General features: G+C 40.7%; 1 protein-coding gene across 1 annotated transcript; it reads right to left on the bottom strand.

Annotated features, from left to right (window-relative positions):
• Window positions 1-10,759: 10,759 nt before the first annotated feature.
• On the bottom strand, window positions 10,760-12,348 carry LOC113563534 (formin-like protein 14; the record flags this gene model as incomplete). The annotated part of the gene is made up of 3 exons (XM_026975190.1): window positions 10,760-10,976; window positions 11,847-12,139; window positions 12,242-12,348. Coding segments are annotated over 3 exons (556 nt in total), but the record flags the coding sequence as incomplete, so codon positions are not given.
• Window positions 12,349-13,406: the final 1,058 nt, after the last annotated feature.

Below are 13,406 nucleotides of genomic sequence, written 5' to 3'. Positions count from 1 at the left end.
GCCAGCCGAGGCCAGGGTCCTTCGCGATACCATAAGGTACGCCCATTTAGTAGGCTAGAGTCTCGTTCGTTATCGGAATTAAACAGACAAATCGCTCCACCAACTAAGAACGACCATGCACCACCACCCACCGAATCAAGAAAGAGCTATCAATCTATCAATCCTTCCGGTGTCTGGGCCTGGTGAGGTTTCCCGTGTTGAGTCAAATTAAGCCGCCGGCTCCACTCCTGGTGGTGCCCTTCCGTCAATTCCTTTAAGTTTCAGCTTTGCAACCATACTTCCCCCGGAACCCAAAAGCTTTGGTTTCCCGGAAGCTGCCCGCCGAGTCATTGGAGGAACTTCGGCGGATCGCTAACTGGCATTGTTTATGGTTAGAACTAGGGCGGTATCTGATCGCCTTCGAACCTCTAACTTTCGTTCTTGATTAATGAAAACATTTTTGGCAAATGCTTTCGCTTCTGTCCGTCTTGCGACGATCCAAGAATTTCACCTCTAACGTCGCAATACGAATGCCCCATCTGTCCCTATTAATCATTACCTCGGGGTTCCGAAAGCCAACAAAATAGAACCGAGGTCCTATTCCATTATTCCATGACCACAGTATTCAGGCGAAGGTAGCCTGCTTTAAGCACTCTAATTTGTTCAAAGTAAACGTACCGGCCCGACTCGACACTCAGTAAAGAGCACCGCGACGGGATATCAGTTGGGCCGCCCCTCGCGAGGCTAAGCCCACCGGTAGGACGTCCCACATCACGCCAGTTAGACACCGCGAGCGGTGAACCGACGGTGTGCGACACAGATTCAACTACGAGCTTTTTAACCGCAACAACTTTAATATACGCTATTGGAGCTGGAATTACCGCGGCTGCTGGCACCAGACTTGCCCTCCAATGGATCCTCGTTAAAGAATTTAAAGTGTATTCATTCCGATTACGGGGCCTCGGATGAGTCCCGTATCGTTATTTTTCGTCGCTACCTTCCCGTGCCGGGAGTGGGTAATTTGCGCGCCTGCTGCCTTCCTTGGATGTGGTAGCCGTTTCTCAGGCTCCCCCTCCGGAATCGAACCCTGATTCCCCGTTACCCGTTACAACCATGGTAGGCGCAGAACCTACCATCGAAAGTTGATAAGGCAGACATTTGAAAGATGCGTCGCCGGTACGAGGACCGTGCGATCAGCTCAAAGTTATTCAGAGTCACCAGGATAAACGGCGGACGCACGGGGACCGCGCGCCACCGATTGGTTTTGATCTAATAAAAGCGTCCCTCCCATCACTGGTCGGGACTCTGTTTTGCATGTATTAGCTCTAGAATTACCACAATTATCCAAATAAATGTTGGTACAATCCAATGAACCATAACTGATTTAGTGAGCCATTCGCGGTTTCACCTTAATTCGGCATGCACTGAGATATGCATGGCTTAATCTTTGAGACAAGCATATGACTACTGGCAGGATCAATCAGAGAGCTTCGTGCAGAGAGCTCGGACTCGTAGTCGAAAACGTTCGACTACGGGCATACTTATTATACTTTTCAGAGTTCTTTTCCAATAAAAGTTTAGCTACATTAATCGTTCTGATTTGACCTGTAGTCGAACGTTTTCCTGTCCTAGATACATCCAGCTCTTCGTATTGCGACAAACTATCAAGCAACTGAGTGAAATTTCAGTGGCATCCAGGATGGCATTGTCCGAAAGAGAAAGAATTACTTTACTGATGATGCGAGGATATGGTGACCGCGTTAGATCCTATGAACAAGTAGCTGCTTTATTTAACAATACTTTATCCAGATCGTGAACCAATTGCGAAGTCTACAGTCCAGAAAACGGTCATTCGATTTGATGAAACAGGATCCGTCAAGGACCGACAACGCACTGGCAGACCAAAATTAGCGACAAACTTGGATAAGAGTTTAGAAGTGATGCAAACATTCGTCGAAAATCCTCATTCTACTGTGAGGAAGACAGCACAGGCGCATGATATTAGTACAATGTCCATTCATCGTATTTTAGTGAAAGAGAAATGGCATCCTTTCAAAATTAAAATCACTCAGGAGCTATCGGAAGATGATTTTGATCGAAGAAATGAATTCTGCGACGAAATGATGCGTCGATACGACGATAATAATAGCTATTTCGATCACATAATTTTTTCCGACGAAGCTTCTTTTGAATTAAATGGAGCGGTAAATCGGCATAATTGCCGATATTGGAGTGATGAAAATCCTCACTGGATGCGTGATCTCCGCACGCAGTATCCCCAAAAACTTAACGTTTGGGCGGGTTTTTGCGAACGTGGTAGTCGGGCCATTCTTCATTAATGGGAATTTGAACGCAGCGATCTATCAGGAGCTATTGCAAAATGAAGTCATACCCGCTCTTGAAAATATGTTTGATGGGAACATAGAAAATATTTGGTTCCAACAAGATGCTGCAGGGCCACACTATGCAGTAGCAGTACGGCAATTTTTGGATAATACTTTTCCAAATCGATGGATAGGAAGACGTGGTCAAATAGAGTGGCCTGCTAGATCACCAGATCTTACACCTGTCGATTATTTTTTTTGGGGATATCTTAAAAATAATGTATACGAAACAAAACCTGCCAACCTTGTGGACCTTAGGGAACGTATAATACAGCAAAGCGATCTTATCTCGGCAGAGATGAGACGAAATGTTTTAAATAATTTTTATCTACGACTAGGCCACTGTCAAGCAGCAGACAGAGGTCAATTTGAACACTTACTCAACTAAACGAAACGCACGCACGCACAACAAATACACGTCACGGCAGGGAGGGTTTGGAGTCTTGAAATACCGGAGCAGTGACGAGCCCCGGGGTCCTGATCCCTGCCGTGCACACACACGCGCGCACGCACACACGCACACACGCGCGCGCACACACACGCACGCACACACACGAGGTGTAAATCCGACCGTGCAACCTCCATGCGGTACACCTTGGGTAATGCTAATGCCGGCGGTACTGTGTAAACTTCAAGCCTCATAACTCACAGAGTAATGAGCGAAAAAATACTTTCATATAGTGTTTTGGAAAGCTCTCGAGGTAAGCTACAAGGATATGCAATAATAAATAGGGTGTTCAATTTAAAAAACCAAAGTTGAACTCTTTCTGACTTTGGCATGTTCACTCAAGGTCAAACCAATGACACCAACTTATGTGCCTCTTTGAACCAAACAACTTTTGTCTGAAATATTTCTTTCTAAAATGCATAGTTTATGAAATATTCGACCGTTTCCAGACTTTTGTTACACCCTGTATGCCAAATAAGACTGTCGCCCTCTAGGGACAACATTTAAGACAAATATTATGTAATTAGAACTAAGAGTAAAAGCCTAGAAAAAAAGATATTAGTAATGTAAATTTTATAACATTAAATACAGATGGAGATGATAAAAAAGAGCAGTAATTCGTACAAAGTAGGTGCCGGATCTTACGAGAGATGGCGCCACAATCTGTTAGCACGGCAGCATTATCTTCGTCTGTTCATGTGTGTGAAAGTATTATACATACATGTTGCCACACATATGTGTCTACTTTCACTTGATCGCATGCTCGCTCGATTGCTCGTTTTGGCTTCTTCGCGCCTCGCCAGGGTCGGATTATGATTTTTAGGGGCCCGAATTATGAATTGTTGCAATTCATAAATCAATACCCGGTAAAAAATTTTTTATACATCATCATATAAAACTGTACGTAATTATATAGAAACATAAAATTATGTATCAAATATATCCATACATACTTCCTTTCTCTTGTATAATTTCTCATATATGTAGAACAAATAATTGAAAAATAAGTAGAAAAGTAATTTGCGCATTGTCTTTTTGTAAAATTGTTATTTTGTATAATTGTGAGATAATATTTTATCATCATCATATATAATCGTATATAACATGTTTCTATATAGAAATATGTTATATACGATTATATATGATGATGTATAAAATATTATCTATACAGGGTGTCTCGCGTAAGTTGTCCAATCGCTCAGCTGCAGGTAGATCTCGTTAAGTTGAACGAAAAAGTCTTATACCAATTTGCATTTTGCACTCAAAATTTTGAGATATTAATGAAACAAGCTGAGCGAATCGTTACGCGCGATACGGCGCGAGGCGAGTAGGCGGGAATAGTAGGCTAGCCGCGCGCGCGACGCGATGGCTGCGAGTATCGGGTTACAGCGGCAGGCGGAACGACGCGTGGACAATAATTTCTCGGCGTCTCATTCACGCGCACGTGTTGACAGTCTCGTTCACGCACCGAGAATGTGTTGTCACACATTTCTTTTTTATACAGTTTTCAAGTTTTATTAATTTATTAATATTATTATTATTACTATTACTATTAATTATATTAATTTATTACTATTATTAATTAATATGGTTAATAATATTAATTGATATTATTACTCAGTATTTTCGTGCTATCTTGTCCACACCACCTGGCGGTAGATAGCATGGCGCGTTTTTTTTAAGTGGTTTCCCCAATAGGTCTAATCCACTCTAATTACTTAATGTAATAATTGTTCGAAGTGCCGTCCTCCCTCTTGTACACAGATTTCGGCTCTTCGACTAATATTGCGCGTCGCACGGTACGCCATGTCCGGCGTGATGGTATCGAAGGCCGCAACAATAGCTTCACGGACTTCTTGTTCTGCACCATCACGCCGGTGCTCTATCGCATTTTTAATATACCCCCATACGAAATAATCTAATGCATTTAAATCAGGCGACCGTGCCGGCCAGATGATTGGGTCACCTCGACCCATCCACCTGTCCGGAAAACGCGCGTCTAAAATATCCCGCACTTGCCTGCTGTAATGTGCAGGAGCTCCATCGTGTTGATAAATCAACTTCTGCCGTATGTCGAGGGGAACATCTTCAAGGAGCAATGGAAGTTGATTCTGAATAAAAGCCGCGTACAGTGGTCCGTTTAACCGCGGCGGAAGAAAATACGGACCGATCTGAAAATTATCATGAAACGTTAGCAGATAGGAGCGGAAGAAAAGTTGAAATAAAAGCTGAAATAAAAGATGTACTCACCGCTCGATTTCCAATTACGCCAGCCCAAATATTTATGCTCCAACGATATTGGAATGCACCTTCTCGAACGGCGTGCGGATTTTCTTCTTGCCATTGCAAGAAGTTGCGTGAATTAAACACGCCGTTCGGTGTGAAGGTGGCCTCGTCCGTCCACAGGATGCAGTCGGGGAAGGAAATATTCCGCCGACACTGCGCGAGGAACCCTATACGTATTTCACTGATAATTAAGACGAATAGACGATAAATACACTGCAAATGTCAAATAAAGATAATAGAAATACCTTCACAAAAAAAGACGCGCGATTGTAAATCGCCGGGAAGAAGCTGCTGCACCCGTTGGTAATGATACGGATGCAGTCTGTTCCTCCGTAATGTGCGATGTATTACATCCTTGGATATGCCGAGTGTATTTGCTGCTCGACGCACACTGTATCCGGGATTTCTCTCAAATTCCCGTAGAATTCGTTCCTCGTCGCGGACGTGCAGATGCACTGCTCTTCCGGGTCGTACATTTGAAAGGAGAGACCCCGTTTCTCGCAATCTTTGGACGTTTCGTAAGATTGTTCTTCGCGACGGATGTTGACGTTCGGGGAATCTTTCCGCGTATAAGCGTTCCGCGGCCAATGAATTTTCGCCCGCCATTCCATACGTGATAATCATATCCGTATATTCACTTGCGGTAAATTGGGCCATAATGCAATAAAAGCTCGATTTGCCTCGTACGGAACCGAATCGTGCACTGCAGCGTAAGCGTCGAAGACGAGCTGGGCGTGTCCCGATCGCGAACACGATCACACGCGCGGAGTTGCAGAGATGAAACCGGTACAGCCCAGCGCTGAGCTCGGAAGCGTGCGTCGTGCGAATCCGAAGACTCGCTAGAGTGATTGTGACGGGTTTGAACCAAGTAAATTAACCAGTTGCAAATTTGCTTTACGTTTATTCGATATAACAGTTGATGACCGTCGGGACGCGGGTTGAGGTTGGCCGTCGGAAACGAGCGAGGCGCGCGGGCCGTCTGGATCGAGTGATTCCTCCGCGATCTCGGGGGGTTTGGCTGGTGCCGACCGATCGTCCTTCCTCGTTTTAGTGACGATTGACGGATTGTGGGTGATTAATCGGTCCGCCACAGTTCTTTCCGACACGCTTCGCTCGATTTCGCCGCACGCCCGACGGACGATACACAAGCACAGCACAGTTATAGTTTATATAGGTTTATGCGCGATTGCTGCCGAATAGGCACCGACAAATCGCACACTGATTAGCGGAATTGGATCGACGAATCCAAATCAGACCGCGAACTGCTAAATCGTCGCGATTACAGCACAGTAGGCAGTTTCGCGACGCCGAATGCCGATATGGAGTACGGTGCTTGTAACTCCGTTGATTTGAGTACCGCGCGGGTAGTAGCAGGCGACAGACTCGTTAATGTACTTGAACAGCTGAGCACGGAGCGGGCGAAGAGCAGGCACCCGACTGACTCGATTCGACGAGCGATCGGCGACGGTTAGCCAGAAATTTGGTTTTTGCCAAAACGTGTGGTTGCGTATCATTGGCTGATCACCGATCACGCGTTTGAAGCGAGGCAATCGATATAAACACGACGAGTCGTTAGAGTCACTAAATTTCGGAGCGCGATGTATCAGCTAATAGTATCGCAACAATGAACAATGAAGAAAGAAACGCGGAGCTATCGGCGTCGTAAATTTAGAACTTTCGATATATAATCGCGCACGCTGGTTTGCGAACACGAGCATTTCGACAATAAACAATTGACGCTCGCAAATTGCCAGTGCCGGAAGAAAGACATTCTGTACCTTTGACTTAATTTTATAACTATAAAAAATTCTCTATAAAAACATCGAAAAATGTCCAAAGATTATGCGAAACAGGATCTGTCGATTCAAACCGCGTACGATCTAATGCAATAATGCGTCACCACGTTTCTAAAGATGTTTTTATACAGAAATTTTTTAATGTTATAAAATTAAGTCAAAGGTACAGAATGTCTTTCTTCCGTCACTGGCAGTTTGCGAGCGTCAATTGTTTATTGTCGAAATGCTCGTCTTCGACGCTTACGCTGCAGTGCACGATTCGGTTCCGTACGAGGCAAATCGAGCTTTTATTGCATTATGGCCCAATTTACCGCAAGTGAATATACGGATATGATTATCACGTATGGAATGGCGGGCGAAAATTCATTGGCCGCGGAACGCTTATACGCGGAAAGATTCCCCGAACGTCAACATCCGTCGCGAAGAACAATCTTACGAAACGTCCAAAGATTGCGAGAAACGGGGTCTCTCCTTTCAAATGTACGACCCGGAAGAGCAGTGCATCTGCACGTCCGCGACGAGGAACGAATTCTACGGGAATTTGAGAGAAATCCCGGATACAGTGTGCGTCGAGCAGCAAATACACTCGGCATATCCAAGGATGTAATACATCGCACATTACGGAGGAACAGACTGCATCCGTATCATTACCAACGGGTGCAGCAGCTTCTTCCCGGCGATTTACAATCGCGCGTCTTTTTTTGTGAAGGTATTTCTATTATCTTTATTTGACATTTGCAGTGTATTTATCGTCTATTCGTCTTAATTATCAGTGAAATACGTATAGGGTTCCTCGCGCAGTGTCGGCGGAATATTTCCTTCCCCGACTGCATCCTGTGGACGGACGAGGCCACCTTCACACCGAACGGCGTGTTTAATTCACGCAACTTCTTGCAATGGCAAGAAGAAAATCCGCACGCCGTTCGAGAAGGTGCATTCCAATATCGTTGGAGCATAAATATTTGGGCTGGCGTAATTGGAAATCGAGCGGTGAGTACATCTTTTATTTCAGCTTTTATTTCAACTTTTCTTCCGCTCCTATCTGCTAACGTTTCATGATAATTTTCAGATCGGTCCGTATTTTCTTCCGCCGCGGTTAAACGGACCACTGTACGCGGCTTTTATTCAGAATCAACTTCCATTGCTCCTTGAAGATGTTCCCCTCGACATACGGCAGAAGTTGATTTATCAACACGATGGAGCTCCTGCACATTACAGCAGGCAAGTGCGGGATATTTTAGACGCGCGTTTTCCGGACAGGTGGATGGGTCGAGGTGACCCAATCATCTGGCCGGCACGGTCGCCTGATTTAAATGCATTAGATTATTTCGTATGGGGGTATATTAAAAATGCGATAGAGCACCGGCGTGATGGTGCAGAACAAGAAGTCCGTGAAGCTATTGTTGCGGCCTTCGATACCATCACGCCGGACATGGCGTACCGTGCGACGCGCAATATTAGTCGAAGAGCCGAAATCTGTGTACAAGAGGGAGGACGGCACTTCGAACAATTATTACATTAAGTAATTAGAGTGGATTAGACCTATTGGGGAAACCACTTAAAAAAAACGCGCCATGCTATCTACCGCCAGGTGGTGTGGACAAGATAGCACGAAAATACTGAGTAATAATATCAATTAATATTATTAACCATATTAATTAATAATAGTAATAAATTAATATAATTAATAGTAATAGTAATAATAATAATATTAATAAATTAATAAAACTTGAAAACTGTATAAAAAAGAAATGTGTGACAACACATTCTCGGTGCGTGAACGAGACTGTCAACACGTGCGCGTGAATGAGACGCCGAGAAATTATTGTCCACGCGTCGTTCCGCCTGCCGCTGTAACCCGATACTCGCAGCCATCGCGTCGCGCGCGCGGCTAGCCTACTATTCCCGCCTACTCGCCTCGCGCCGTATCGCGCGTAACGATTCGCTCAGCTTGTTTCATTAATATCTCAAAATTTTGCGTGCAAAATGCAAATTGGTATAAGACTTTTTCGTTCAACTTAACGAGATCTACCTGCAGCTGAGCGATTGGACAACTTACGCGGGACACCCTGTATATACAAAAGGTATTTATTGTTCGACAATTCTGGCAAGTGTAATACAAAAGTTATCTGGCGGAATTATTATTATTGATATTATCTATATATATAGAAACATGTTATATACGATTATATATGATGATGTATAAAATATTATCTCACAATTATACAAAATCACAATTTTACAAAAAGACAATGCGCAAATTACTTTTCTACTTATTTTTCAATTATTTTTCTTATTACTTGTTTTACATATATGTGATCAGAAATTATACAAGAGAAAGGAAGTATGTATGGACATATATGGACATATTTGATACATAATTACGTATAGTTTTATATGATGATCTATAAAAAATTTTTTACCGGGATTGTTCTTCCAAATCTTGAGAGTAAACCTCTACAAGAGTTTTGGTGCTTACTTGCATTTCATCGCTCGCTCTTTCTGTCTCTCATTCACTCACGCAGTCATTCAGTCTCTTTCTAATCAGTCGATCGTTGTTTCATGCTTTTGGAATATTTCATTTCACGTTCTCGCTTCTCTCCTTCACTATATTTATGATTACCCGTTATGATATTCTTTCTTTCATACTGCTTGTATTTTTTACATTCTTTGCATTTTTGCAAACATAGAAATAAATGTATATTGTATATATAAAATTTTTATGCATTGATTGCTCGCAGATAATGTTCATTCACGCCTATTTATTTTATTTCTTTGCCGTATAACTTACGTATGAATGTATTAAATAAATGTATATAATATGAATATATTATATGTATATATACATATACACATTTTTATTTATAGTAGATATGAAGTATTAAAAATATAAGGTATAGTTTTCTTTTATATTAATAAATATAACTATAATATAATATATAATAACATAATATAATATGTATTCTTTACATGTACTAAATGTTCTTAACATGTACTACATAAACATAATTAAATATCTGTATATGTATTATATGGATATATGTATGTTTTTTTTACAACTAATTGTTAAAAAATTATGTTTATTGTATACATGTAAAGAATACATGTTATATTATATTATTATTTTATGTTACATTATCATAGGCATATTTATTAATATAAAATAACTTATACGTATAGAATGTTGCGTCCGGGGCGTCTTCGGAGCGCGCAGCTGATTACGATCAGCTCGTAACACCGGGTGGTTCCAAAATACAGAGCCACCTCCCACACAACAATAATACTTCATGTATATTATAAAATAAAATGTATACATATACATATATATATGTATGTGTGTGTGTGTGTGTGTGTGTGTATGATATAGATTTTATAATATTCATTACATTTATTTTATGGATTCATACGTAACTTATACGGCAAAGAAATAAAATAAATAGAAGTGATAGGGCATTATATCTGTGAATAATCAATGCATAAAAATTATATATATATATAATATACAGTTCTTCTTACGTTTGCGAAAATGTAAACGACGTAAAAAGTAAAAGGGACATGAAAGAAATTCGGATAATCAGTGTGAAAACAGAGAAGCGCGAACATGATGAAACCAAACATGTCAAAGGCATGAAACAACGATATAGTAAACGACTGATTAGAAAGAAACTGAATGACTGCGTGAGGGAGGGAGGGAGAGAGAGAGAGACGAGCGAAGGAACCAGAACGAGCAATTGAATATAAGGTAACTTTTCAATATTGTACGTTTTTGATCATTTTTTTTCTAAGCAATCTAATGCAGGTAAAAGGATGTCTGGGAATTTATTGGGAAATTGTGCACATGTAATAAAAAATTAAATACATCAATATATTTTTTATATATTTATTATATAGAATGGAATGGAGAAGGCATATTTTTAAAGATAATTTTTAATATCTGTATGGATATGGGTACGGTGCATACGGTGTGGACGGCGGCGACGCGTACGGTGCATACGGTGTGGGAGGCGGCGGTGGTAGGGGTAGTGTATACCCCATTCTCCTTCTCTCCACTTGCAGCGCGCGACGAATGATATTTTTCACTTGCTGAAAAAATACATTTTTTAACTGTAAACAAATTATATTAATCGACCAACTCGCTGTATGTAATTTTTATTCAAATGTGAATTTATTAATAAACACAACGTTTCGATCGTGATTCCGAAACTTTTCAAGCGCTAGTTCAGTCAAAAATATGAAATTGTTGTGTCAGATTGTACAAACCATGAAGCACTCAAATTAAATTAAAAATGTATAAAACATAAAAAGTAGTTAATTATAATTGAAATGTATGTTAACTGTAAGACTTGTCAAAAGAATGGAAAGAAAACGTGTAAACAAAAAAAGTACTTATTTTGTTTCCACGTTTCCTTTCTTTTCATTCGTTTTCATTCTTTTGACAAATCTGACAGTTAACATATATTTTATTTATAATTGACTACTTTTATGTTTTTATACATTTTAAATTTAATTTGACTACTCCATGGTTTGTACAATCTGACATACAACAATTTCATATTTCTGACTTGACTAGCACTTGAAAGGATCGGAATCACGATCGAAACGTTGTGTTTATTTGAATAAAAATAACATATAGCCAGTTGGTCCGATTAATATAATTTGTTTACAGTTAATTATTACTGGCGAAAAATTGCGTGCGTGCATGCGTGCATGCGTATGTGTGCGCGCGCGTGTGCATGCGTGTGATGCGTAACGTAAGCGTATTTGCGTGTAACAGAAAAAGTAAGGAATGAGTGAACGAAGGAATGAGCGAGCGAACGAATATGTCAACGAGCAAAGAAGCAAGAGAGAGAGAAAGCGAGAGAACGAGCGAGCGAGCGAATGAATGAAGAAACATGCGCGCGCGAACGAACAAAACTGAACCTAACCAAATATAATTATAGAAAAAGTACTTACTTTATGCGATACGGGCGCCCCTCTTCCTCTTCCTCTTCCTTTTCCTGCATCCCGTGACGGTGGATGATCCGTTGTTTGTTGCCCCGTCGACGGTGGTATCGTCACCGTCGTCGTCGTTGTTTGTTGCCCCGTTGGCGGTGGTGATTGCGACAGTGGTGGCGATGGTACCATCGCCGTCGTCGTTGTTTGTTGCTCCGTCAACGGTGGTGGTTGCGATGGTGGTGGCGGTGGTATTATCGCCGTCGTCGTTTCCGGATGCGTTGTTTCCGGATGCGTTGCGCCCTCGCTTTTTGCTGTAATAACAAAAATATTATAATGTATTAATATATATATATATATATGTATATATATCATGGGTGTGTATATATCAACATACACACACATATAATTCTTACCTTTTCTATATGTTCGCCGCGGTATGGTCGTCCGGTCGTAACACAATTGCGACTGGCGCGAGCAGAACAAGGAGGCTTGCCGATATCGGCGGAAAACAAATGAACTTCTTGTATGTTAACGGATGGTGTGTAGAGTGCCGAAAATAGTCCGCGTTTCGCCCGGATTAACATTTTGCACCCCTTTTTCAAATATATATAATAAAAAAACAAAGAAATTTTGAAATGTTGAAATATTTTCAATACGTATTACATATAAGGTACCCTACAGTAATGTCAGATTATAGATATATTTATAATATATACATTTATGTATTACAAATATATACTCCTTATAATATTACCATTAATAATACAACTTGTAATTCATAAATGTGTATATACAGGGTGTCCCGGGTTTTAACCGACAAACTGCGGGAGCATATTCTACTAGTGGAAATAAGAAAAAATTCTTATATCGAGTTTGCTTAGAAATGCTTTATTACAAAGTTATAAACCAATATTGAAAAGAAATATGAGATAAGTAACAACGGAACATAGTGTAGAATTTGGAAGGTCGAAGATGTTTATGTTATGTGTATTCCACGTGTATTCATGTTCACTATGTGAAACGATTCAGTATGATTGTTACTTTCACAACCGTAGCTGTTAGATTTCAATCGTCGTGCGAATTAGCAATTACTATCAGAATGCCAAAAGTGTTTTCAAATGAGGAATACACCGATATTCATTTCGTGTACGGATTCTGTGACGGAAATGCACGAGCTGCCGTACGAGAGTATCAACGTAGATTTCCTAACAGGAGAGCACCAGATAGATTTAAAGCAACGAGTTACTAATTCAGTTACTGAGATGCAACAAAATTTTCAGGAATGTCGTACCGTAACAAATTCTGTACTACGTCGGTGTCTAGCTTGTATCGATGTGCAAGGACAACATTTTGAAATGCGTCACTAAATCATTGCGTAAATAATTTATATTTTGTGAAAAAATCCGTTGTTACTTATCTCATATTTCTTTTCAATATTGGTTTATAACTTTGTAATAAAGCATTCTAAGCAAACTCGATATAAGAATTTTTTCTTATTTCCACTAGTAGAATATGCTCCCGCAGTTTGTCGGTTAAAACCCGGGACACCCTGTATATATATATTATATATAATATATA

Source organism: Ooceraea biroi, unplaced genomic scaffold (assembly GCF_003672135.1).
Source record: "Ooceraea biroi isolate clonal line C1 unplaced genomic scaffold, Obir_v5.4 UnassembledTig73, whole genome shotgun sequence".
Lineage (NCBI taxonomy): Eukaryota > Metazoa > Arthropoda > Insecta > Hymenoptera > Formicidae > Ooceraea > Ooceraea biroi.
This window is presented reverse-complemented; position numbering and strand designations above follow the sequence as displayed.